Source organism: Numida meleagris, chromosome 4 (genome assembly GCF_002078875.1).
Source record: "Numida meleagris isolate 19003 breed g44 Domestic line chromosome 4, NumMel1.0, whole genome shotgun sequence".
Lineage (NCBI taxonomy): Eukaryota > Metazoa > Chordata > Aves > Galliformes > Numididae > Numida > Numida meleagris.
The window spans coordinates 6774874-6802802 of record NC_034412.1 but is presented as its reverse complement, the minus strand read 5'-3'; the positions used below and the strand labels follow the sequence as shown (position 1 = coordinate 6802802).

General features: G+C 39.5%; 2 protein-coding genes across 9 annotated transcripts in view; one reads left to right on the top strand and one right to left on the bottom strand.

Moving 5' to 3' along the window:
* The window catches only part of PEX5L (peroxisomal biogenesis factor 5 like), a 94947-nt gene extending 91942 nt beyond the window's left edge, over positions 1 to 3005 (top strand). For all 3 annotated transcript variants that reach the window (XM_021396228.1, XM_021396229.1, XM_021396227.1), the window contains 2 exons: positions 19 to 176; positions 877 to 3005. In XM_021396228.1, coding sequence (XP_021251903.1) covers positions 19 to 176; positions 877 to 1081 — 363 coding nt within the window. In that variant the 3' untranslated portion in view covers positions 1082 to 3005. The remainder of the gene's footprint in view (positions 1 to 18; positions 177 to 876) is intronic.
* USP13 (ubiquitin specific peptidase 13 (isopeptidase T-3)) overlaps positions 9384 to 27929 on the bottom strand; it is a 47004-nt gene continuing 28458 nt past the window's right edge. For 4 of the 6 annotated variants that reach the window (XM_021396221.1, XM_021396220.1, XM_021396224.1 and 1 more), the window contains 13 exons: positions 27261 to 27332; positions 26884 to 26977; positions 23082 to 23207; positions 22578 to 22731; positions 22212 to 22386; positions 19950 to 20038; positions 19522 to 19644; positions 19001 to 19027; positions 17799 to 17942; positions 16693 to 16859; positions 16151 to 16316; positions 14040 to 14124; positions 9384 to 13365 (listed from right to left, as the gene is read on the bottom strand). In XM_021396221.1, coding sequence (XP_021251896.1) covers positions 13272 to 13365; positions 14040 to 14124; positions 16151 to 16316; positions 16693 to 16859; positions 17799 to 17942; positions 19001 to 19027; positions 19522 to 19644; positions 19950 to 20038; positions 22212 to 22386; positions 22578 to 22731; positions 23082 to 23207; positions 26884 to 26977; positions 27261 to 27332 — 1516 coding nt within the window. In that variant the 3' untranslated portion in view covers positions 9384 to 13271. Of the gene's footprint in view, positions 13366 to 14033; positions 14802 to 16150; positions 16317 to 16692; positions 16860 to 17798; positions 17943 to 19000; positions 19028 to 19521; positions 19645 to 19949; positions 20039 to 22211; positions 22387 to 22577; positions 22732 to 23081; positions 23208 to 26883; positions 26978 to 27260; positions 27333 to 27929 lie in introns of those variants that run through there. The other 2 variants (XR_002438426.1, XR_002438427.1) reach the window with 2 other exon arrangements.

Below are 27929 nucleotides of genomic sequence, written 5' to 3'. Positions count from 1 at the left end.
AATTCATTTTCTCACCAGGACTATACGTTATGGAACCGTCTTGGAGCAACCTTGGCAAACGGGGATCGAAGCGAAGAAGCTGTTGAGGCCTACACACGTGCTTTAGAAATACAACCTGGCTTCATTAGGTCCAGATACAATTTAGGCATAAGCTGCATCAACTTAGGAGCATACAGGTAAGTTAGAAAAATGTGTAAACGAGTCAGGGATCATATCTACCAAATGAAAATTCATTTTCTGGCTAGAGCCAGAAAATCAGAACACAGTTTGATTATCCCAGCATATATATATATTTTTTTTTTCCACGATGCACTAATAAATGAGTGATACTTTGTCTATATCCATACAACCTACATGACAGAACTACTGAATTTAAAAACTGAAATCCTTCATTCAACAAGCTGCTTAAGCACTTTTTCTAGCTCTAAGTGCAAATAATCTTACTATAATCTGTGGGATTGTTCTCACACTTAAACTCAAGTCCTACGTTAAAGAGCTTTTCTAAAAGAAAAGCTAGAAGACTGTATTTATAAGGGAAACTCCAGTTAAAATCCTTAAAGTAGTTAATCTTGTCAAAAATACTTTTAATACAACCTTTAAGGACCAAAGGTTTACACTATAGGGGTCCTGACTGTCAGCTTAGGACATTTAAGATGAGAGAGATCTATACAGCAATGAAGACAAGTATACAAATAGAGTAAGGTCTGGACTACTACAGGTCACGTCCACTTGTTTTAAGAAAATCAAACAAGACTAACACAAAAAGGCTGGTGAGGTGCATTTTAAAAAATATACTCAATTCTATAATAGTATTTCCTAAAGGTCTACGGTATTCATTAAGCAAATTACATTACTTATTTCTTTTCTTTCCTACAGAGAGGCTGTCAGCAATTTTCTCACTGCTCTCAGTTTGCAAAGGAAGAGTAGGAATCAACAGCAAGTTCCCCATCCTGCTCTATCAGGCAATATTTGGGCAGCACTTCGAATTGCTCTGTCTATGATGGACCAGCCAGAACTATTCCAAGCTGCCAATGTGGGTGACCTAGACATTCTATTAAGAGCTTTTAATCTAGAGCCGTAATAAAACGTATCCACAAATTAAGTTGTATTAGGAAGCAGAGAACTCTTTTATTACTCATCTCAAAATGACCACATTTAAAAAAAAAATATCTCACAGTTGTAGATCAGTAAGGGAATTCTCTCAGATGTTATTCAAAAAGGAGAAGTTCAAAAGCACAAAATATTCTGAATATGCTCAGACTCAAAGGATCAAAATGAGCAGCAACTAATCTGACAAAGTCCTGAATTAGATGAAGAATCTTCATCCCATGCAAGCTCTCTCTCTATTCATACACACACCTATACAAAGAAATATACTAAAAACAAACCTAGATAATTATTATCGCACATTAGAATGGCAAGCAGCACATCCAAGGAGCCTGCTTAGTAGCTCATCACACTATGCTGGCATCACTTTGCCATACAACGTGAATTCTTCGCCCTTTGCTTTCTTCAAAATAACTTCTCAAGGTCCATCTTTAACATAGCTCTGACAATAGATGCATGTGAAATGAACGTATTTTGGTTTGAATGTATTTATCAGTTGGCATTCAAGAAAATCTTTGCTTCTGAAGGTACCTTGATTAACTTGGGCCAAGTTCGATGTCAACCATGTGTGATATTAACAGGAACATTGTACATGGAGGTCTATGAGATTAGGCCATGTATATATTGAAAGGACAGCTGCTGCAAGCAGAAGCAGTAATTTGCACTAGAATTGATGCTGTTTAAACCAGCTACCCCTGATCGTGGACAGAGAATGTCTGCTTCAAAGGAGCTCACAGCAGGATCTGTCAATGTGTACTTATGCACTTTAATCTTTCTTTTTGTAAAATTGTGCTATGCTTTATTTTTATTTTAATTACTAAAAACAGAATATACAGGATAGCCTTGTTGGCATAGAGGACCAAATATCATTTCCTGAAATGTGGTAAGAGGGTTTTCAATATTCTTATGTTTAAATGATGCAAACACAATATAAACTGCAATATCTGTTAGAAAGATTATTCTATTATGCATCAGGTACTACATATGCATGCGTGTGCATGCACATACATATTACGTATGTTATGTCATTCAAAACATATTAAGCCACAGAGCACTTTTGCAAATAAAGTCTTCATAGAAGCTCATACCTGCAAAGCATGCTCAAGGGAAAGTTTTTCCTGACAAGAATCCTCTATTTAATGCTTGTACATTTGAGACTGAGATTTAATCCTGCTGTTGTGGCAAACAGTAGCAAAAAGTTTGTGACATCTATCATAGCAGGCTAAATGCTTAGATAACATCAGTAGTTCTAGCTACTTAAAAATATATATGCATATCATCTTAATTTTCCCTGCTTGGATGAATGGGGAACAGTATCGAGGGAGGGGCTGCACCGCTACACGACGAATGGCTTGATTCTGGTACAATGCAAATAGGTTTAGCTCGAGATAAACGTGTCAATCAAATACAGGAATGTATATTTCTAAGGGGAATAATTTTCAGTTATTGATATTTTTACTACTTTTCCTAAACAGTGGAAAAAAGAAACACAATTGGATGGCTACTGTGTCAATTCATGGTCAGGGATATAAGGTGCAGGGTAGCTACTTGAACGTGATGAAGTGGGACAAGCAGCACATTCCCTGTAAACAGCACTGAAAACAACAACAATGCTGAACAGCTCAATCAGCTGCTTAAGGAAAAAGAAAAACCACATGCACAAATCACAAAGAAAGAAGCTCTATGGGAACTGGACAGTTTCACCAGTACGAGCTTAAGTTTCTTGCAGCTGTTATTTTGAGCAATCACTTAAAAGAAAATTCCATTTAAGTTAGTGCAATCACTGCATCTAATTACCAACATAAGTGGTTAAGAATAATCATTTCTTATTAAAAATAAGAGGCTTACCTCTCCTTCATGCCCACAGAACAGAGGTGCTGAAACGTCTACAAAAATATTTTTTTAAGTGCTCTATTAATTCACTGTTTACATACATTCCTATTTACCAATCAAGCATATAACAACGTATTATTTCTGCAATTTTCTCTAAGGACTGGTTATCAAGGACTGCCTGGGAAAGACATTGCAGCTAAGGGTGCTGCTGTACGCATATCTGCTGACAACAGTTTGCTCTTTGCTTTGACAGCGATGTGTGATGACAGCCCCGTATCGATAAGGCAGAGCAGAAGGTGCACTGCAATTGAATCTGGGAAGTGATAAGAGGGAAGGGAGGCAGCTTTGAGAAGAGATTGTAAAGCAAAGGCATATGTGCTTAGATTTTGCTTGATGCCCTACCATCACACGAGTCCTTTTAGAATATCCTCTGTGCTCTAGGATAATTAGGGATTATCCAGAGGATATTGAGGAGCTGCTCAAGAATTATATTTTTATACCTTTCAAATAAAAAAAAAAAAAGAATGACAAGGAATGTTTGATACTGATGACAGTTCACTAAAGTTCACTAAACCTCCTTTTCTTTTTTTCCTCTAGCATGTGTATGAGTAACAGAAATTCTGTTAGGAAAATCTGTTGAGCAGTCTCCGTGTCAGGCTTCTCCACACCCAGCAGCTCTCAGTATCTCAGTACTTCTAGGTTCAGTGCTGTGCATGCTTCAGTATTCTGGGCCTTACTGTCTTCCTTTAGCCCCCACCATGGAACGCTGTCAATGCACAGGACAGGACTCCACACTGCTCTGGTCTGACCTCCTCATGGTGAGGAGGCTGTGGCATATTAACACCTTGAGAAAGAAACGCAGCTACTGTAATTCTAACCAGGGATGAGGCAGGATAAATAAGGCTGCTGAACAGTAGCAGATTGAGTTTGAGAGCGAGAGACAGCAAATCTGGATCTTCTCAGTGCTCCCTGGGAGCTCCCCCCAGACAACATCTCCTCTTGTCCCTGACTTATCCAGGTGTGCAGGGAAGGAAGGGCAGGCAGCCACCGCACATTGTGGAACTGCACAAAGGCAGAGGAATGCTGCTGTTTCACACAGTGTACGTGGGGTTCACCCACGTAAATTCAGACAAGGCAACACAAGTATACGGTTGCTCTGACCTAAGTAAGGAAGCAGTTCTACGTAAAGACTAGAAATTTCAGCAGAGATGAGACCCTGAGACACTCCAGAGTCACAACAGCACAGCACCTACAGGGTGATGCTAAATCAGTGCTGTGATAGTTTATCACCACCTCCCACTCCTGCTTCCCCTTCCTGTTACTCCCTTCTTTCTCCATAGGTAACGTATCACTGCCAGGTAAATGATTCCAAGCTTTTGAGTCTTTCCTCTATTTTATATATTTCATGCAAGTCAGATGCACTTTCCTAACCCGAGCTTGTGACTGTCCCTCTCCTCTGCAAAGATTTACAAGTATTTAAAACAAGTCTGATCCATGAAGCTGCTGAACACGCAAAATCTGTGGTCTTTGCATGATTAGCTCAAACACAGTTACCAGATGAGGGCTGCCCACTGATACCACTGCACGTGCTGAACGCTCACCAGAATCAAAGGGATTATTTACGGAGCGAGGCTTTACAACGAAAGCAATAGGCTCATTTCTTGCTCATCTTTTTAAACTGTAATGACTCTAAACCCCTTGTTGCGATAGACTGGTTTATGTTTGTTTGAAGTGTGGACTTGATCTCTAGGTAAATACAAACATATTTGTGTGTAATGGTATTTTCTTAAGATCTGTTAAATCAGAGCACTTCTTCAACTATCCAAGGGGAGGTTCCAATAACGTTAAACCTCATGTGACAATATTGCATGCAACTACACTAACAAGTATCTGTACTGAAATATTAATACAAAGCATGTGGTGCTGCTACCTGAGTATATGTTTAGAGAATGCATGCAGAGGGAGCACACATAGGGTATTTTTAAACTATTAATATCTTCTGTGGGATATTTTAAAAGTGCTTTGCACCTGCCAAATTCAAAACTGAGTTCAGGTTATTCGGAACAGTTCAAACAAAACACAGAGCCCTTTTTAAACCCCAACCTTAGAAATCACTTTGCGTTGTGGATTTCATGTTTAATTAGCGACAGACATCTGCAGCAAGAGCTTCTACAGGCAAGTTTTGGTATCCTCTTAAGAACCAAGAAGTGAGACGTGCACAGCTTTCACCATGAAGCTGGGTGATTGGATTTGCACATTCCCCTTACTAGTTTAAACTAGATAGCACCAAACCAGAGAAAAAGAATCCCAGAATCACTGAAGCCACTGTTGTCTTGTATGCACTTACCATGGCCAGGCTTCTCAAGCTTGCCCACCAGCTCTGAAGGCTGCTTCCCTGACTGTTCTGGTTTAAACGCGTAACGTAAAACTTCTCAGAGCTGAGAATCTCCTGCATCCACCAATTTCAGCTGCAGATGCTTGACTCAGCTGAAAGCTCAGCACAAAGAACTGAATGGGCCAATTCAGAAAACCTGGGCTTGTGTGTCAGGCGGGCAGGAGGAACCCAGCAACACCAACAGATCAGCCAGGTGATCCTACCAACATTTGTAGAGCACAGGCCTCCACGACAGGAATAATAACTGATGAATTACTGGCAGCCAGAGGCCTGAATCATTGTCTGTCAGAGCCAGGGAGAATCAGGGCTGTCACACAGATTGGCTGTAGGACTCTGTTGCCTGAACGTGCGTCTGCAAAATGAGACATGTTAGTTACTTCACATAATAACCTACACAGTTGAAGAGATTTCTGGTCAGCAGCGTTGTCAATTTTGCAGTCTGTACAGTGAATCTATGTTGTAAGTGTTTATAATACTGAGCATTTACGGATAGAAGTGGCAGCAAAATGCACTGCACGCTGTGAAAATAACTGGTGGTTTAGGCCATATACAATACAGTATTATCTATTATTCAAACCTCATCTAGGCTAGAAATCAGATTACTTCATTATAGTTCTATTTTTGGACTGCTGAAATATATCAGAGACAAGAGTACCATACATGAAGTGACCACTGATGCTTTGAACAAATCTAAGCAAGAGGCAAAACAAGCATGCCACAGAACCCACAGAAAGTGTCAGAGCCTCAGCCCACAGGCAATAGGTACTATGCACAGGAGAGAGACAGAAGGAATAATAAGCTGTAACTTTACAAATGCTTGCACACGTGACAGCAAGCTTGCATGGTCAAGACTTAATGTGCTTTGATCTTTTTTTTTCCCCCTTCCACATTTACAGACTGTCATTGACATTGGCTAGAACTTTAATTTGAAGAGCCTTTTTAATATCAGCAATTATTGTAAATTCAGAAAAATCAAAACATTTATAAATATATTTTATATATCAGAGTATAACATATCTAAAGTAAAATAAAACTATATAGTTTTGAAAGGCATTCTGTGCAGCTGCTTCTATATGCTGTAAACCGTTTGAAAACCTTTGCAATCTTGCATTCATTTTTTTGGCTTTATTTTTAAGCCAACATACAAGAAAGAAGAGACCGTAGGGTTGGCAGATACTTTCACCTGGGCTATCTGAAGAGCCCTGCTGCCGTGCAGACTTGCGTGGTTCACTTCACATTTGCTGTTGATGGGCAAGTGTACGTGCAAGGCATGGCAGCGAGGTGGACGTGGAGGTGGGAGTTCAGCCCTACTCCTGAATGTTTACATTCCCTTACAAAGGCCCATACAGACTCAGACTGAGAATCTGGGTCTGCAACTACACACGGAGTTTTAAAAAGGAAATGTTTCTTATGACAAATAACTCACCTCTCTATACCCAGTGCATTATCAGCTGTGTACAATATTAAACACAGAACTGTAGTTTACTGATGCTTTAATTTGTCGTTTCCTTGCACTGCTCTTTAAAATAGTTGATTTTTGAAGACATAGATTATTACGTGCATATTGGATGTGTGAAATTTATTAAGCTCATAATTACTATTTGCAGAGCACCATTTAATGTAGTATTTTTGTACTGTAATGGAAGCATGCCTTCCTTGGGTTCTTTTCCACATAATAAATTGTATTTATTTATCTGTATTTATATCTGTGCAATTTTTAAATATGTTTTAAAAAATAAAACTTTGTCTGTGGCTTCAAATATTTCCAAATTGCTTCTCAATTTGAAGATGGTTTTGACTTTAATTACTTGAAATGAAAAGAGGGACTTCTCCAAGACAGACAAAGGATTTTTCATCCAAGGCTTCTTTTCTATTGTTTATGATGTAGTTGTCTGTCTTTGCTTGAACATTAAGCCTAGATGTTTCGAAAGAAAAAAAAATCTTCTTACCCAGAAGATTTTTAATTAATTCATCAAGCTGCTCTGAGGTTTTTGGTTTTTTTTTAATATTTTTATTTTAATGTGGTGATCAATCATACTTACAACTGGAATTCATGGCAGCTGAAGACTGGACCAAAGGATTTTGCACATACACTCTGTATGAGGAAAATGGGAAAAAGAAGGATGAGAATTTTTCCTGAAGATTATGCAATAAAAGAGCAGAAGTAATGTTATGGCACAATCTTTCTGGAGGGAAAAAAGAACAAGCAAGCAAACACCAAAGCCAACTTTAAGTGACTGACAGCGTTGCAGAGGAAGGGCTTTTTGTAAATGGTTTTGCTATAGGAGGCTGATGTAAGCACAGACATGAGACAAGACAGACATAAGATTCCTGTGCCCTGCTGTGGACAGAGCAGCTGTGACAGTTATAGGAGAGGGCCACGGAGAAACAAAGAACAGATCTGAATGCCTGTCCACACATCCACTGGACATGTAGACAGGCCAGACAAACAAAACAAAGCTAGCAAACAAGAAAAGCAGACAAAAACAGACAAACAAAAATACAACAGACAGGAGATAGAGCCACAGTTTGCCTACGGAAGGAAACCTCTTGTCAGAAAAGTCAGCTGGCTGCCTGTGGCCTAAGCAGCCTTCCACTACAGGAGAAAAGGGAACAGACACTAAAAACTCACTAACTCTTAGGTTGAAAGCAGTTGTGCTCCTGACACTGGTGTGTTTTGCCAGGAGATGTTAAGGCTAGTTTTTGTTGCTCAAATGTACAGACAAAGAATAAGCAGCAATGTCCATTAGTTACGTGCTCCACGGCACAGACCAGGGACACAGTACTGCAGTCCTGAAGGCAAAGCAAGAGAGTGGCTGGGCAGAAATCCTACACACACAAAAAAAAAATCACTTTGAAGGACACTGACAACATAATCACTTACTCCACACCAGCTGCTGGACAGACACTATCTGTCTCTGGTATTATTACAGCACTCATCTTTCATCACAGCAGTCGGTGCCATGCTTATCCATATCAAGCCTGTGGCACACACCTGAGAGACAGAGAGGTGTTATTTTCCACTCTTGTGAGGGGGAGCAGAGAGCAGAGGTGGTATTCACCTGTCAGTTACTTAATATTGCTTTCTCCGAGCAGTCTGCAGAAGTCAGCAGGCACAGCTCCTGCACAGTAAATTACCACGTGAAGTCTTAACAGGGCCCTAAATTCTGCCCCTGAGCTTACAGGGAGAACCACGTTCCCTCACCTTATTCCAGTTGCTTCAAGTGGTGACAGTATGGTGCAGAGCAGCCTGCCGTGGTCACAACAGACACCTGTGAGAAAAGGAACCAACAGGTCATTACATTGGGACTTCCAGGGCTGACCCATCTTTACCTTCCCTGTCATCACTCAATACTTCACATGGCCCCAGCTTCCACGTCATAAAATATCACTTAAGACCTGGACGTTTTACCTCTTGCATCTCCTCCAGCTTATGGCACCATGATCCTGTGAAAAGATGAAAGGGTCACCATCCACCAGTCTCCTTTTATGGCCTATTCCTGCATCTACCAAAGATCCCAGTGGTTTGCTGCTATGCAAATTTCTTACATAAAAGGAAAAAAGAATTTCTGCTTTATTGAACAGCAGGTCAAATTCCAAAGTGAATGAGGAATTACAGACTATAAAGCTATAATTGAAAAACAGGAAGCAGGGTGAAATGATAGCACCCTTCCACATGAACTCTGCCAACTCTTGTGTTCAAAGACATCAACTGGCTTAAAACATACAAAAAACTTCAACTTACTTAGTTTTAATCTTATTTTCTAGTTTTGTCATGTCTTACATTCACTCAGGACTTGGTTTTTTTTTTGTTTGTTTGTTTGCTTCTTTAGAGGAGATTCATTCACTTATCTGTTGCCATCCAGAGAACTGCCACGAGTCACAAGAGATCAAGCCCCTTACAAACTCCTGTTCCCTATGCAGGTTTTTACATAACACACCAAACATCACCACAGTAAGAAAAGCAGCAGCATCAAAACATACTTGTTCTATTCCTCTTGAGTTTGGATAGGAGAGAAAGAAAGAAAGAATCCACACAGGCACAAGATGTGAGAATATTTCTTTTTAATTTAAAACAGATGCAACAATATCATTCACAACCTTTCTCATCTCAAATACTCTCAAAAACATCAACAGTGCTTCAAGCAAACAACTCTGAATGGTGCAAAGTCAACCAGTACAGACACTTCCAGGATACAACAGTAAAACCTCTTAAGAGTGAACAGAAATCAGAAGCTGATCTCAGCCATTAAGGTAGAAAGGGATATAGGAAAAGAATAAAAAGTGACGTCGTTACATATTTTGCATAGTCTTTCAATGCATGAAAACAAAGATAAAAATGGCTGCTGCCAGGATTGAAAACAAAAGGGATGGAGATGCTTTAAAACAATGCAGGGAACTCCAGCTGCATCCGTATTCAGAACGTGCACGACTCAGTGGAAACTGCCTGAGACAGAAACTGCACTGATTCTGGTTTCAGTTACACCACTGCCAGCTAGAAGTAATGCCACTGAACACAGCAGAATTACAAGTGGAAGGAGTCCAGAAATATCTAGACTTCTTTTTAAACCACAGCATTGAATAAGTTAAATTTTATCTTAATTATATATTGGCTAGGAAGATTAAAAAGGACTTGGTGGCTACACGTGTTTTGGACACTGGAGATTGTGACTCAGAATAAGAGCTGTACTGGATCCTGCATGCTGCTAGGAATAAGAGAAGAAAAGGAAAGAACCAAGTTGACTTTCCCTCTCCTTTCTACTGCCCCAACCTAAACATACCATACAAAAAAGTAAAAATCTATTAAAAACGTATCAGCACTATTTGCTGCCAAGTCCTGGTTTTACCATAATTCTCAGGTCAGATTGTCTCAGGCTGCTCACAGTGACTGTTCCTCCCCCATGCTTTCTTGTCAAGAAGCTCTCAGCACCCCTGTCCCCGCAGCAGCCACTGCAGCACCCAGACACACCGAGTTTCTGCAACAGTCACAACCCAAGTTCTGCACAGAGACCTGGCCCAGCACAGTTAATTGCACACAAGTTTTAGCATGCAAAGCAATCCTGGCCTCATAAATTAGTCATCTATTCCTTACAGCCTGTTTGATTGCAGCTTCTGCGTGCTGAGGTTAAAAATGAATAAATGCACCTCCCTCTCTCTCTCTCATTATGCTGGTGAGTCAGGAGTTTATATCCTGCTTCTCCAAGTCATGATGTTCCTTGTACATATCCCACCACAAAATGGAAGCAACTGTTCATCTGGAAAAGGGGGGAATCCACTACTTTGAGAAATAAGAAAAGAATACCTCAGACAACTGAGTACTTGAACATATTATCAAGTGCTACATTTTAGCAGGGCTGCAAGCCTTTCCCATAAATTGCTTCCCACACTTCTGACCCACTGGCTAGGTTAGGAAGGCAGTACACAGCAGTGCTCAGCTGAAGAGAACTTCAGAAGCTGAGGTGCTACCATTCATCCGTCATAGCCAGATAACAGCTCTCCCCTTTCATCTACCAAATCATTTATCACCTGCCAGCTTCCTAAAAACACCCAGCTTTCAGCATGCCTCGTGTCAACTGAAACCAGTATCAGCCCCACAGCCATTTCTGTTCTGGGATGCACCATGCAAATCATTTGCAAGAGTCCAAGCTCCATCCTTAATCCTGTGAGACCAGCCATATTTCCAGTCTAATAATGAACATGGTAACAACTCCGTTGGCTTTTACTTACCCAGGGTCTCTAAATAAAAGGTAACGGCCACCAGCTCTTGGCAGTTTATAAATAGCCCTTTAAGATCATGAGGCAAGAGGGAAGCTGTTGTGTTGAACATTTCTTGGGATATAACTAGGCATTAAAAAAAAAAAAAAAGCCTTTTGTCCTTTTTCACTGCCAGAATGAAAAAGCACAAATATAGGTATAAAAATGTTTTGTTTTTTCACTTTAAATAGAAGATGTTTCACTGCATAATTTGCTGATCCCATTTTGAAACCTGGCATTTTCTGGTGACATACACAAATACTCACAAAACCTTGAGGAGGGAAAAAAAATTACTGGTAGGTTTGATTATGTCCAGAATTGGTGTCACAATAATTACAAAGCAGCAGAATCTCATAGGAGCCAGTTACTAAGGCGCTGGAGCACTGCTCTTCTGTGTCAATAGGAGCACTTCATGGAGGAAACTTCCCCAGCAATCAGGCACCACTTCCAATTTGCAGAATTACTGCACTGGGATTCCTTCCATCATCTTTCTAGATCAGAAATCAACTCAAAACATTTTATTTTTTTTCAGTTCTGCATGAGGCCACATGACCTGAGGGAGAATTCTTTTCCCCCAAAATCTAAAAAAAAATAAAATGTCTTACTCATCACCAGATTTTTAATTTGGGTTCTCTTCTGCAGCTGCTTGAATTTTGGCATTAAATTTGCAGGCACTATAGAGAAAACGTGATGACAGCTCAGCAAGGAAGATTCTTTTTTTTGACCCTTCCCATTTATTTTGAAGGCTCAGTAAGGTACATGAGGCAACTCCATCAACCATCTCTAAGCAGCGTTTAATACACATGTGAACCTTTGGTAGTTTTTTGGAATCACAAAAAGTATCACATTCACCACTGTATTTTTTTTTCTAGAATACATGTTTTAAATTACAGTTTAAAAACCAACATATATATTCTTGCCTGTGCTGCAAACCGAAATAACACAAAAACAAACAAACCAAAACAAAAGGGCAGGAAGGGCCAGCCCCTACCTACCCACTCCTTCATCCCTGCCAGAGATTTAAAAACCCCTTTTTTTGAAGGTATCTGTTGAAGAAAACAGATTATTGGTGTGTTTGCAAGTTTCAAGAAATCTCAGACAAGGCATTGCTTTTGTTTTTTGAAAGGGAGGAGGGAAAAAGGGAGGGGTAAAGAAATAAATCAGCAATTTCACTAAGCATTTTCCCCCACTCGTGAATGGAAATCAATATTTCAGCAACCTTTAGCAGAAATAACTGCACTGCAAGTACTTTGTCAGGGAGCGGATTTCAGCCGGGATGTGAGTGATCGACATGCAATTTTTTCCAGAAATAAGAACGGGACATTAACTCCTTCATAAGAAAAAATAAAAATAAAATATGGTAGGCTTACTTTTCCTGAGAGTACGCTATTTAATTTTATAGTCAGAAAAACTGCCTCTTTCAGCAACTTGTAACCTTGAATCTGTTGGAAGAACTTGCAAAACAGTCTAGAAATGGAGAAACCTACCTCTGTAAAAATAAAATCCTTTCTCTTTGGCAGAAAACATACAGGGCACTGACATCTCCATTGATTGCTTGGGTTTACGCATCAAAAATGCAAACTAAAACACTGTAAGACTGAATTCCAACAGCTACAACCGTAGCTGGCTTTTCTCACTGTAATGAAAATAATCTCAAATAAGACATTCTACTTCGAGGAATACTCAGACACCCCCTCCCTCCAACATTAAATGTGATATGATTTCCTTAAGTGGTCTGGAATACGGTTGAAAACAACAGCTCCTAGTTACCAAAGATGCAAATGTGTCTTCATGGTCTTCAACAGATGCATAGACTGAAGAAGCAGGAGTTGGGCTGAACTGGTCTGGTTTTGTCCCATTCTGAAACTTCTGTTTTCTCCATATACTAGCTGCAAACTCCACCAGTAATCTGCATGGTCTTAAGGTATCCTTCAAGGTTGTATAAATTTAAAACAAGGTACTATACATCACCTGATAGAAATTTTCCCTCTAACACTTAAGAAGGCATCAAATGACTGTTTTTAAATAAACTATAAACATCCCATGTTTTCCTTTGCTTTTTGGTAGTCCAAGGGCTAGGGGTCTTCTGTTGTTGTGGGTTTTTTTTTTTTTTCCTTGGATGCTTTTTTTGGCAGGTTAAAAAGGCTTATGGCTTCTCAAGGCCAGATAATACATTTGAGGCCTAACTTGGTATCCTGTGGTAAAAGTAAATGTAGCCCAGGTCTTTGGGAGGTCGTTCTGAGGCACAGACTCTAAGGTCATTGTAGATCACCCATCTGAAATAAAAACAAGACAGATTACATTTTTGTCTGTATAAAAATCATCACAAGTTTATCAGGGACTTCTCAGATCCAAACTTCAAAGAGCTTCAAATCTAAATTTGAGCATTGTAACAGGAACAGAAGACCAGAGAAACAGCTAAAGCAGTTTTACTGGCGATATCACGAACTGAAAAGGAAGAATAATCCACAGAGGAATTTGTATTTAGTTTTAAAGAAAGAAAAATCATGAATTTATGATATCAAAAAATAAGAGCATATGAAAACCAGAGCCAAGATCAGTACCACACTACTAGTGATACTAACACTAACTAACACTAGTATCAGCCCATAGCCTGATGGGTTTCTATTGATGAGAAGGAAAAGGAAGTTGAGATAAGTTCAGATAAACTAAGTCAGGCACAGAACCGATGGCCCCAAATGAACAGAGATTTGGAATATAAGGACAGGACAGCTAATGGTACATTTCAACACAGATCTCAACTCATCAGAAGTTGACTCATCACATCCACAGTCTGCAGCAAAATCAGAAGCTTCATCTCTTTGGTGGAATATGTATACATAACAATAATGATGCATGTCATGAATACACAGCCTGCTCTGAGCAGATGCATATTTCAAAGAAAACATTTGCTCACACCTGCGTGTCCATCTCTCCCAATTCCACTCACCTTCCTTCTTTTTTGAGATGACAAACATAGTGACCACTCATTGTGGATGTTCCCATGTGGCTGATGAACCCAAACAGCTCGTACCCTGTTTAGCAAATACAAATGAGAGGATAAGTCTTTCATTGCTAGGACCATAATATGAATATGAGGGAAAGTTTTTATTTTTAATCCCAGAGGAGCACCTGAGCACTCCCAACTCAGACACTGCATCTCTAAATGTAGTTTCTGTTAAGACTGCAGCATATGCTTGGTTTAACTAGTGCTCAAATTCACTGTAAAACATCAAAACAATCCAAGCTGAACTCACGTATGTCTCTGTGCATACACAGCAGGGCTGTGATCACAGCTCTGGAAAGAGAAAACAGCAGATTTATTCCCAGTTCCCAGAGAGCACTACAGAAGTACTAGATGAGTTAATTCTGCACACAAATTAACTACATGTACAAATGTGATCAAAGATCCCCTGTAAATCAAACCAAAAACAGAAGTTCCACATTTCAGCAGCCTATAAAAGAGGACAGGAAAGAAACCTCCTCTTCTAACTGAAAGGACAATTTTTGTACTTAGAGCCCCTGGAGAACTCACTGTTGATTCTTGCTCCCCACCCATTCGTGCCATTCACCCATATTACCTCCAAAAGTAAAAGGGTACCTTATTTCAGGATACTGGATTTTGGTGGAGAGGGCTTTATGGAGCAATTTACAGTATTGTGCTGGTTATCAGGATTTCAGGCACTCAGTAAATGGTCTCAGTCTATAAAGGCTAAGTATCACGAAAAAAATTATTATTCCAAATCTTTTTTTTAAACCTGAAGATAATCAATCGTTCCCATATCTCCATGAGACTTAATACTGGACTTCTTAATATTAAAAACAAAGAAATTACTACTCACTTAATAATGGCAACCACAGAAACAAAATCAAATTGGTTGATAATTTTTCATAAGATCATTACAGTCAAGATGAGAGGAACAAGTTTAGAACACACAACAGTTATTAGGTCACTGAAGACCCTTCAAAAATTGTGTGTGTATCTTAGAATCACTGAGCTTTTGTATTCAGTGCTGTTACACTTAAAATCAGTTTCCAAACTGTTTCACAGCTTTGACTGCTGTTTGTTAGCTCCATCTTGTGGTTTATTTAGCAGCAGTATGACTGAGAATCTCAAAGGAAAAAAAAAAAAAACACCCAAAAGATGACAGCAAAGAAGTACACGCAGGATATCAATTATACCTGTCACATTAGTAAGAGGAACCTGGTTGAAAGGATTGTCTAGAGAAGAGCATCTAAGCTGGTGGGGGGTCTGGAGCACAGGCCTTATGAGGAGTGGCTAAGGGAGCTAGGATTGTTCAGTCTGGAGAAAAGGAGGCTCAGGGGAGACCTTATCGCTCTCTGTAACTACCTGAAGGGAGGTTGTGTGAGCTGGGGGTCGGCCTCTTCTCTCTAGTGATAACTAGTAATAGGTAACTAGTGATAGGACTAGAGGGAATGGCCTCAAGTTGTGCCAGGGGAGATTCAGACTGGACGTTGGGAAATACTACTTTTCTGAAAGAGTGGTCAGGCGCTGGAATGGGCTGCCCAGGGAGGTGGTAGAGTCACCAACCCTGGAGGTGTTCAAGGAACGTTTAGACATTGTGTTGAGGGACATGGTATAGTGAGAACTATTGGTGATAGGTGGACAGTGGATGATCTTGTAGGTCTTTTCCAACCTTGGTGATTCTATGATTATATCAACCCCACTCTCCAACCACCAGATTACAGAGCAGAACAGAAACACGGGTATGAAACAGCAGTGTTATCTTTGGGATGCTCAGCTTTTGAAGATCTAAACATTCTAGATTTTCCTTGTCCAGGCCAGAAAAGACTTTTACATTAGCAACAAGAAACTTGGACTCCGGTTATTCAGAGAGTCCAGAGAAAGTTTACTGAGCAAACAAAGCCCGCTGAACTTAGACCCACAGAATCACTCAGCCCCAGAAGCAGGATTAGAAATAAACTGTACAGCTCATGAATGAAAAACATAAGTACTTTCAAAACAGAAAAGAGCTATATGAATGGTGTAGGTGTGACACAACACCACAATAGCCACCTCTAAGGTGAAGGAGAACTTACTTCCAGGCCCATCTTTGATCCTGGGTCCCTCCGATCTTGCCTCTGCAAGGATATTCGCATTAGTATGGTTCTCCAAATCCATCATGTTCAAAGCAGGCTCCCCATCTTCCTCCTCAAGTTCAGGGTGGCTGAAGATCCATTCCAGTGCACGCTCCAAGTTATTGTTCTGTGAGTCAAACAAGTAAAAGAACATCCCTTAATATATTCTCTAGAATCATGCTACTACTGTCATACTGGGCTTTGAACTGAGTAAGGATCATGGGCAACAGCAGTGAAAACTTGATACATGCATGGACTTCAGACATTCTGACTGCTTCTCAGCAGATATTTGTCCACATTTTAACATCATGTGAAACACACAAGTCACCTTCCCCACTTTAACACAATCAAGTCGTGCATCCTAGACTTTGCTAGAATAGTTCTACACACATCATCCACTAGCTCAATTTTTATATGCATGTTTCACAGGCATCTGAACATGCACACGTTGATGCAAAGCACACAGTATCAAATAAAACCCACATGCTACCAATAGAACTCACTGTTGCCTTCAGAGCTTGAATTGCTAGGTTCCTTTGGAAGCCCATAGACATGATGATGGAGACCATCTCTTCAGGAGGCTGATTATCCAGTCCAACAGCCCCTAAGCCAGCCACTCCACTGGAAGCAGCTCCTCCAAACACAGGTACAACCAACGGCTCAGCAAAGTCTGGAACACGCAAACATTCATCAGTTCTTTCTTTTGCCCCCCTGAATTGGAAAGTCAACAATGCACACAAACAAATAGGACTTCAAAAGCAGCCCAGAAATCAGCACACAGTTCATTTTACTTGCCCAGTTGGGTCATGGATGCGTGGACAGACTTAAAAACAACAAGCTGAACATGCATATCACAAAATATCTAACTTGACAATCTGATACTAAGCAGGCTGGAACAACTTGACACATAAAAGTGAAACAACAGCAAGAAAGCAGCAAAGATTGATACAGAAGCAATGACATCAGAAGAGTAGACAGCCCAGCTGACACAAATATAGCTGTAAAATGAACAGATTCCACAGCTGAAATATTTCAGGTAAGGCCAAGTAAAACTCATTCCCCATTTACACAAGCAACATATGAAATGGGAACTCAACCAAATCAGGATTTCCCTGGCAAGGGAATGCTCAGGTATACTCAGAACTGAATCATGGGCTCAAACTTTGCATGGCTGAAATACAGGAAGTGGAGAATATCTGGCAGCCCTGTCCATCAGTACTTAGGCCCAAGTTCCAAGTATAGCGTGAATGCTCTAATCTAAACTAGAGAAGGCTGATATGGAAGAAAAGCATCCAGACAACAGGGATCTCTGTACTTACTCTTGATCACAAGTCAGCTCCCTTTCGCAGCACAGACCTAGCCAAATGGTGGAAAACAGAGCTGGCCTACACCATCAGTGAGGACAAGGCACAGTGCTTTTGATGCAACTTAGGATTGTTGTCTTCTTCCTGCATATCCTAGGATCAGCTTAGGAAAATTCACTCACACCTCCAGGTTTCCTGGGGTGGGAAAGGGGCCATTGTTCTCTGTTGCACATTTTAAAATTTCAACTGGCTGCCAGAATCCACAATCAGAAGTTGAACTTCACTTACACCTTCCACTCACTGACCTGGCTCTTCCATATGTGCAATGATCCAGTTGAAAGCCACTTCAGCACCCAGGTTGCCTGTATAGTACACGGCTTTCCGACATGCTTCCAAAGGAAAACCCATCTCTGCCAGTTGCATAACCGAAGACTCATCAATATCTAGAGCTGCAAGAAAAGTTCTTCTTGTACACTAAGTCTAATTTAACCCATTGTGTAGTATTTCTTACTGTTATTCATGGTGCCACATATTACAACACATGCTGCTAGGATTTTAGTACTGCAGTAAACCCACACCCATTAGAAAACAGCCTTGTACAAAGCATTATAGTATTTATTATGGACTTACTGGTAATCTTTTGTCTCAGCAATCTGCATAGGTCCTTAAATCTTGATGATTTCCTACAGGATTTTATTTATAAATAAAATCACCACTGAATTTCAAGGGGTGGAAAAGTTAGATGCTGAGCATAGCTAGAGAAGGCCGTCAAAAGCAGCCTACAATTCTAAGTAGACTGCCCTTCTTCATATAGCAGTTCCAGATCCTTCATGTTATAAATCAGACCTGAAATACGTCTCTGCTAAGATCACGGTAACTTAAATTTAGAGGTATAGCAGGTTCATAAATGAAAATAACAACCAGATCTTTTCTCTTTAGCAAGAGATTATATAAAACATGAAGGAACTTTCACGCCTAGAGAGGTGCTGCTTGGCATTCAGCATAGCCAATTGTTAATTTAAGGCTCTGTCCAAAGGATCTGCATCTCATCTTATGTATTTGTAAATATATTTAATGTTTAAACCTAAAAGATCCCCTAGTTCCTAAAAATAAGGGTATAGGCGTAAAAGAGTAGCATCTTTCTTTAAATAAACAGTAGTACATCTGAAGTGAAAATATAGTAAAGCATTACAGCTCAGTTAACACCTTCCAATCCGCTAATAATTGTATTTTATTACACATAAGCACATCAGATTTCACATACTAAATGGCTGCAGATAGAGCAGTAGTTCATTCTGGCTACGCTGGTGCTCCTACAGACTCCTTAGAGTCCCGCACACATGCGAACAAGTGCTGAACAAGTACAGAAGGCAGATGTTAGTTAATAGAAGCATGCAGGCCAAAGCTCCATGCATCACTGTATGTATAGAGAAGCCATCAGCTGAGCAAAAGCAAGGCAAATTTATAAGCAACTGAAACATCAGTCTTAGAAAAACGGGATACATACACTCCACAAAATGGTTCATCATACGATCTGAAAAATAAGAAAGGGGGGAAAAAAAGGAGGGAAAATGAAAGATTATATGAAGGCTAAGTAGATTCATATGGGAAAAAAATGCATGTTTTTTTTTTTTTTAAATTATGTCATAGAAACATTTAACCTCTTATAAGCAGAAAATGATCATCCTTTTATCCTGGAGACTTTGTCTTGAATTAGACCAGGGACATTTCTCAGACAATTTAGAATAAAGTGCCACTAGGAAATACAGCTGGCAGCTGACCTAAACCATCTTAAGAATCTAATCTGCTATAAACAAGGTTCTGTCACCCAAACATGCTAAAACTTGTCACTTAATTGAGCAAGAGGATAAATAAAATGAATAGATCCTGGTAAAGAACTTGAGATAAGGGTCAAAACCTTCTGAGAGTTGAATTTTGACATAGCATTTATTTGACACAGTTTCAGGTATTTGTTCCCTCCCTCCCACCCCCCCCCCCCCATGGAGTTCAGGAGAACAAAGTCAGTACCTTTTGGGTCTTCAGGAATGATAATGGGAGGAGCAATGTCTGGAAGTTCCTCTTCTCCTGGCTGGAGACCCATGGCTCGAAGGTGGTTGATATCTAGGAAGTCTGGCATGTCTATTGAAACATCTGCAGAAGCAGAGAAATGAGTCAAGCTTATGAACCCAGCACAATGACCTCAGAGAGCAACCAACTCCTTCAGAGAAAGGCGTGTGGGTACAAAGCCTACAAACAGACAAGATAACTCCACATATGCTGGCTTAATTTGTCAAAAATAAAAACAAAATAATAATAAAAAAAAAGCTTAGGATCAAGTAATACTTAGGATTCAACCTGAGATTGAAACCAGGTCCTTGTTACAGAGGAAGAAGCACATATACCTTAAGGGTTATCTTGGATAGAATGTGAAATAGATCAGTAAAAAAGGCATGTACCAAGCTTTTTGGGTATCCAGTCGAGGCCGAAGGTGAACTTCTTTATCTGCACCACCAAGTACTGAGGAAACGATGCAAAACGAGAAGTCCTGGGAAGCAAAGAAATTCAGTTCAGTTAGGCAACAAAATCAAAAGAACCATAGCTTTGAGTACCTCATTCATGTTGAGATAAATGACTCTAGGCCTGAATGAGATGAATAGTGACTGATTTTATCAACTTAAATTTCACAGAAAAGTTTTCAAGTAAAGTAAAGAAGCACAATGTCTTTATATATATCTGTATCATGGATATTATATGTACTTGAATATTATACGTATTCTCCTTCTCCATGTTCCCATTTTCCCCACACTTGTTATCCTGAACTTTTAATTTCCTTTGTTCTCCGTTCACATGTAACATCCTTTCCTCCAATTCACCTTACCCTGGGTAAAATACAGTCAATGTATCATAAATAAGAAGTCTTCCTTTTGTATTATAAATAGTGACTTTCTAAATCCACATTAGCTCCACCTTGCAATTCTAGTAACTTTATAATCTACAGCACAATACTCCGAATTATAAACCAATTCTTCTTTATTTTTCAATGTTTTTAAAGGCCTTGTCCTGGTTTCAACTGGGACAGAGCTGGTTTCTTCTTCATAGTGTATGCACAGAGACAAGAATGTTTCAGCTTTTTGTTCCTGCCAGTAAGGGTAACTAAGGGGGTCCAAGGAGCTAGGACGGGACAGAACCAGGACAGCTGGCCTGAACTGGCCAAAGGGATATTCCATACCACAATGGAATAATGTAAAGAAACTATAGCATAGAGAGGAGTTGGCCAAAGGGTCAGCTGCTGCCTGGGGACTGGCTCGGCACTGTTTGACAGATGGTGAGCAATTGTATTATGCATCCTCCCTTGTTCTGTAAATATATATTATTATTAATATTATTTTCCTTTTCTCTTCATTTTCTGTCTTAGTTTTTGTTTGTTTGTTTTTAACTCAACCCATGAGTTCTACTTCGTTCTGTTTTTTTCCCCCCAATCCCCTCACCCCTTCCACTAGGAGAGGGAAGCACAAACAACCGTGGGGTTCTGAGCAGCCTACCAGGTTAAGCCACAACAGATTGAGATCCTAGAGGGGGGTGAAGAAGAACTAAATTCTAGGTTAACCCTGGATCTGCTTAAAAGGATCGGAATCTTCTTCTACCATGGCCACAATTTAAAAAAAAAAAAAAAAAAAAAAAAACAACAAATCTCCATATACTTCTGCTGCAGTTTCTCTATCACATACACTTGCTTCCCAGTTTTCAATACAAGGATGTCAGTGAAAACATCCACTAAGAGAGCAATGAGGCCTTAATATGTTAAGTGATATAAAAATAGCAGGTACCAAGCCTCAGCAAACCAGTTGCAGAGCCCATTTGTCATCCACTCCTTGCTGCTGACATATAAAAATGGAAGCCAATAAGGGACTAACTCTTGTTCTCGACAAGAAGTTCTGCCCTAAGAACTAGAGTCGTCCAATTGCCTTCCTATTTCATCTCAATGGTTTCTAAGCCCAAGTTCTTGGTTCTTTACTCTACCTAAATTTAAACACACAAAGTAAGTTGTTTTTTCGTTTGTTTGTTTGTTTTTAAAATGTCCATCTTGTACCATGGCCCCATATAACCAACAGCAGTCACACTTGATAGATCCAACCAAACCCTGTAGCATGCAGAGGTGAGTGGCTTAAAATCTGGACATATGCAAAAAAAAAAGTAATAACAATCAAAACAAAGTTATCAATATAGCACTTCACAAACGCAAATACTTACATCCACATAAAGAACTTCCACACACAAGAAATAAAACTTCTGTTTTGCCCAGTTTTGTCTCTCACAATGCCCTCCAGCATTTTTAGTCAAGTGAAGACATCAAGAGATTAAGTGCAGATATCCAGAGTGTCTCCTAACACACAGTACACAGATCTATCGCTAGCTAATACATGGGATTTGATTTTAAAATGTGGGCAAACAATTAAGCCACAAGCTTTTAAAGTTCAAGCTCTTAACAATCGTCTTGCATCATCGCCTCGTGGAGTTTGACAATTCAGAACAATTTATTTCCTGCTCGGTTGGTCAGTACAGATCTCGTCAAGCTTGACCTACACATTGTATTTATGAGCCTCAACACTAATACAACACCAACATCCATTATGCCTTTGCCTTTTTCTCACTGCATCATGCCCAGGTAGAAACATAAATACAGAACACGGGTTTTCATCATGCAAGTAGACACTTACTTAACTCCTGCAGATTTTGCTTGAAGGGCACTGCTCCAGAAGTCCTCTACATTGCTTGGTTCAGAAAAGGCCTGCAAACATGCACTAAATGGGATCTTGGCACGGACAAGTTCTGGTGGAGCTCTCCTTGCAGCTTCTGCTTCTCGCCTTTTCAGCTCATACGCAATTAATTCATCTGAGAAATATACACGACACTGAAAGTTAAATGAACTTTGTGGTTATGATGTTCCCCACAGTAGCACTATTTTCACAGGTTTCAGAAATGCAAAAACCGATCAACAAAGCTTTCACAAGGCTCAACTAGACATGATTCACGGTTAAGAGACGCACCAAAAGGTCAGCGAACTGACCTGTTGCTTTCTTTACCTTTGTTTGTTGCTGCCTCCATAGCAACAGGTAACTGCATGATGTAGTCCACCCTCTCAGTGTAGCGGACTTTTCTGGACTGGCAGCATTGTGTGCGCTCTTCCACCAAGAACCGGAAGACATCACTGGGGTTTTCTGAACCTACAGGATTCCTCTGAAAGAATATTAATATTCACTGTAACGATCACCCCTTCGTTGACCAAAGAACCCAAAGACTGCTGGTTGTTTTACGGTAAACACAGAGACACCAAAGCTGCACACAAATCTGACTGTTCTGCTTGCATTCTATCGCGTGCAGAGCTCACACACCCGCAGTGAATCCCACTGAAGCAATAAGAAAGAATAATTAAGAAAAAAATATTTCTAAACCAAAGCATTTCTAAATTGGTGCCATTTTCTACATACTCAATGCTATAAAGAGTAAATTAATAAGTGAGCCATTCACAAAACAAATTCGGTTCTAATACTACCATGGAAAAGAAGTGGTCATGCAGAATTTCTCACCTCTACTAGATTTATAAGATGTAGGAAAAACTCCTGTGCGTCTTGTTGTCTATTAGAGGAAAATTCTGTGTGGTCTTTACTTATAAAAGCCTTAAACATCTGGGGAGATATTCCATTGTGTTGAGGCTAGAAATAAACAAAAGAGAGAAAAAACTTTTCAAGAAGAATTTTTGTTCGGTCTTGGACCAAATATCCCCAAATCACTCCACTAGATCTACTTTTGGCCCATTTCTGTAACTGTAGAAATGATAGTTTCAGTTTCATCTGGATTTCCATTAAAAAAAATGAAAAGGGTCCTGAAATATTTGGGGGTTTTAAATTGTGGTTTTTTTTTTCCCTGTTTCCTGCAGCATTCACACAGGTTTATTTTTCTATGGAATTTGCAAGTAAAATTAGATTGCTGAAGGTTTGCTAAAGGTTAGCAGCTTTCAAGAAGGCTTAAAGTCTACACTGTTTTCTAATATTTTACAGTCCTTTCAGACCCCTGTTTCACTTCAGGCTATGAGGGCACTGAAACACTTTGATGTACCAACTGTTATACTCAGAACAAAACCTTTCCAGCGATCTCTACAGAATGAAGCAGAGAGTAACTAATATATGCGGAACAAATTCCCATACAGACTGCTAAAAACAGACATGAATTTACAATTTTTAGTTGTTGATCATATTGAGGGACCAAGAACATACTACGTTTGGCTATTCAGTTACATCAGTAGGGAACTGCTCCAAACCTGAAAGTCTTTAGCTGTTGAGTCCTTATTTTGACTTCCACACTCTCTTTATCACTTTAAGAAGCTTTTTTTTTTCCCCCCTGAAATTGCTTCAAGATGATATTATTTATGATCCTTTTCAAACAACACTTTGAAAAGGGTCAGAATATTTTGCTCAGATTTGCTCTCACTCTCCATAAGAGAGTCCAAGGAAAAGCAGAGCCCTTAGGACACGTTAAAGGTTATTAAATATTCAGCCAATCCCAGTCTTTACTGCAGTTGCTCTCTCAGTCTGGTATAAAAATAGAAAAAGCAGCATGAAATGAAAAGTACACAAAGCACACACTAAAAGAGGAAAATGTGAGTATTGATTTCAGCAGGGAAAGGCAGGCTGAGATTCACTGAAATGAGAAGAATGTTCTCTGTTACGTTTTTTCAAGTACTGGCAACGTAACCATCATTAAGCTAAGACGCTAGTTAGAGGCTCCCACAGGGAGTCTTAATACTGCTTTGACAGAGTGATGTTCCAGCAATTCCTGAATCTTGGGTGATATATCACTCCTGAGTCCTCAATCACGTGTCATCAAAGCCCAGATGGGCATAAAACAGCTCAAATTACTACATGCTAGGCTTTTTTCTAGGTTGAAAGTAAGAATACTGCAATGTGACACATTTGCCTTAATGTGTAATGCGCGGTTTGGAATTAAGCCTTGCTTCCATCTATATACATTTTACTCATCCATTTGAGCATGGAGAAGAGAAACAAGCCACATGCAACAGTCTCTAGAAAAGGATCTTGTTCTCTAAACCCCTTCCACATGAAGGGCAAGAAAAACAATAGAAGAAATGGCAGAGCACTAAACAGAGAATCAAGTCCTAGCTGATGATCATTTAAGCTTTCAGCTTGTTTTTAATATTAAAATGGGACCAAGAAAACTGTTGCTGTTCCCAGACAAAGGTCCTGTGGTGAAAAGATTTTATCTCCCCAGAACCGCGAATATTTATAGAATATCTGGCATACTTTCCCCATCAAAAGTTGAGAAACAGCTCAGCTAAATATAGACTGTGCTGGACCACTGCAGATCTCACATGAATGCTTTCACAGGCAACAACTCCCCAAAACTCTGGATGAATTCCAGTGACCTAGAAAGCTAGAGAACGTCTTTGCAGGTAGGATGCAAAAAAGTAAAAGAGCAAAGACAAAATGAACAACTACAGACACAAAACAGAGGCACTTGAAAACATTGAGCACCTAAAATTTGATGTAGTCATATTAGTTTATCATGGATGTCAGTACAGCTCTCTGAACGACAAAATACAATATGTATATCAATATTTCTGGGGAAAGTTGGCAGGGAGGGAGGTGAGAACATTCCCAAACCCACAAAATCTAGTTTTCTGTACATCCAGAGCAATGGAACAAGAAAAAGTATCTACCCTTGATATTTTCCTCTGTTCTTCTTCAATATAGAGAATGAAAGGAGTGAAAGCTGTTCCTAGACCTAGTACATGCTACGATTTGCTTGGTAAAGAACTCACCTGATACGTGTAACTACGATTTTGTTAAAATGAATTCATGAACAATACAAGCATTTTTAAATGCCAATACATGGCTACTACTAACTACCTGACACAGGTTAGTACTACCTGTCATTAAAAGACCTCAACACCTCATTGCTAAGACTAACTGTTGGGCTAAACATAGAGTAGTAGGTTTATAGTTGTAGGTTCGTTCTAAGAGATCAAGTCCTGAATTCCAGCACGTAATTTCTTTTTCATATCACAAACACATTTAACAAAGTCAGACAACTATAATACAGAATGTAAGTGAGGCGTCTGTTAAAAATCTGTTCTACTATTTATTAGTCACAGTAATTCACTGGTAGATTCCAACTTTGAAGGAAATATAAGCCAGATTTTTTGGTTTCTTCCAAAACAGTAAGCATTTACCATGCAAAACCACTACTGAGGAGACACAGGGCACTCGAATTATATGAACTACAGTGTACCAGATTCTCTCTCTGTGCCCAGAATCTTCCTGGCATTCTTATTTGGAAATAAATTCCTATATCAAGAACTAATAGATAAAGGTAGAGAAAAATACCTATTTTCATGAAAATCATCACCATGCTTCTTTGACAAGCACACATGAATTCTACCGTCCATAAAAACACAACTTTTTACGAAACAATCTTCTCTGCAAAGAAAGCTCTTTCCTACAGGTAGCATCTTCGCTGTTGGTTATTAGCTGATCTTTTGTTTCTAAATAATCCATTTGTGAAGTCTGATTCAACTCCACATGTTGTTTGGAATCACAATAAGAAGCTGACAGGGACACTAACACATTTCAGGGCGTTTTCGCAGCATCACTCTAAACAAGATGTTTCAAAGAAGATAGTTTGAATAGGAAACCAAATCTAAACTCTGATAGATTCACTTGGGTAGATTACATGGACCAAATAACTAACATTTTGCTCAAGACAAATGTTAATCAGGTTACTGTAGGGAAAGCAGTGACAAATTCAAAAGCAGAGTTTGAAAAAAAGAGGCAAAATACAAACTGAGGTTATTCTCACTCTCCAAATGCTGAGGAAAATGTATACCAACTTGGAAAAAAAAGAATAAATTGTTGCTGACATAAAAGCTGCAAACAGCTTTTCTTCACAGAGCTAAGAAAAGGTACGAAGACAAAACAGAATCAGGCAGTGCCCATGAACCGTGTTGAGACAAATAAACAATTTCTTTGGTCTTTCTTTCTGCAACTTAGAGAGAGATTAGGAATTGTCTTCTAACACTCAGGACTCTCTGAAATAGCATTTTCTGTCCCTCAGAGAAGATAAACTTAAGTTCTACGAATGTTTGCACTCATCACAGGAGCTGCAGAATACTTTCTTAGCAGAACCATTGGTTACTTTAAAGCTTTGCACAAATAGTCCCTGACTAATATATTCCTGACTAGAATCCCGCTCATTCCACCTTGCTAAGCATCCCATGCTGGATCCACCCATGTTCTCCAATGCCCAGCACCTGTTCCCTTTTCTCAGGGTATCACTTTTACCTAGTTACCAAGCTGCACAAACTCAGTCAAATACCTTGTGTTCTTCTTTCATCACCTGTTCAATAAGCTCAGATTTCATGGGTGGTTTAGAATACTGGCCTGAAAGGAGGCCATGTCCCAGTTTAGCCCTGTAGGAAAGAAAATGGGGGGAAAAAAAAAAACAACCAAAAATACAAACACATGAGAAAACAGGCAGAAAAAATAGAAGATTTTCTTTCAAGGAAAAAGGAAATACACTGTCTTTGAGTCCCTGAAGAAACATTATATATATTTAATCACACAAGTCTTTGCATTCTACCCTGCGCCAAATTTGGCTTTCAAGCCCACAGAGACATACTTTTCTTCTTTGCCATTAAATTATTCAGATTCTATTTAAATTGACAAAGTAAGTCACTGAAAAGCATCACTTACATCTGAGTGTTGAAATCTTGTGTTGGATCAAGTGGGGAGTAGTCAAATATTCTCGGAAGGTTTCCCACATACCTGGGCAGCAAGAACAAAGCACAAACATTCAAATACCACACCTAGGTTTACTCAGAGATACGCTAACAGATACATAGTCCTCAGCAGCGATACATCTACAAGCTCCTTCTGGGCTAGCAAGTGGAATTTTGTAACATGCAAGTAACTTCATCTAACCCTCGTGAGTGCTTCTACCATTGAAAAAGAGTAGTTAAGAAATTAGGAAGTGGACATGTAAGTTATGGTTAGAAGTTTCCAGCTAAAGAGAAAAGACATGGTTTTGCTGTTTATCCAGAATTTATATTCTATTCCTTGATCTTGAAGCAGCTGCTGGATGGCATTGCTCAAAACCACAGAGAAACAATGCACTTTCTATTCCAGACCAACACTACCAAATAAATTCCAAGAGTCTTTTTGTTTGTTTCTAATCAAGAACAAGACATGTAAAAATAATGTTTGTATTGAGTTTTCCTCAGAGAAACAATGGCCTAATTCCTGGCAATAAATGCTGAGGTATATATTGTTGCAGCCGGTTTGTTGAAAACCAAAGCACTTAGCAACATACTGAGAATTGCTTCACTTGAACACAGATGAAATAACAGGCTACCTGGGCAGGGC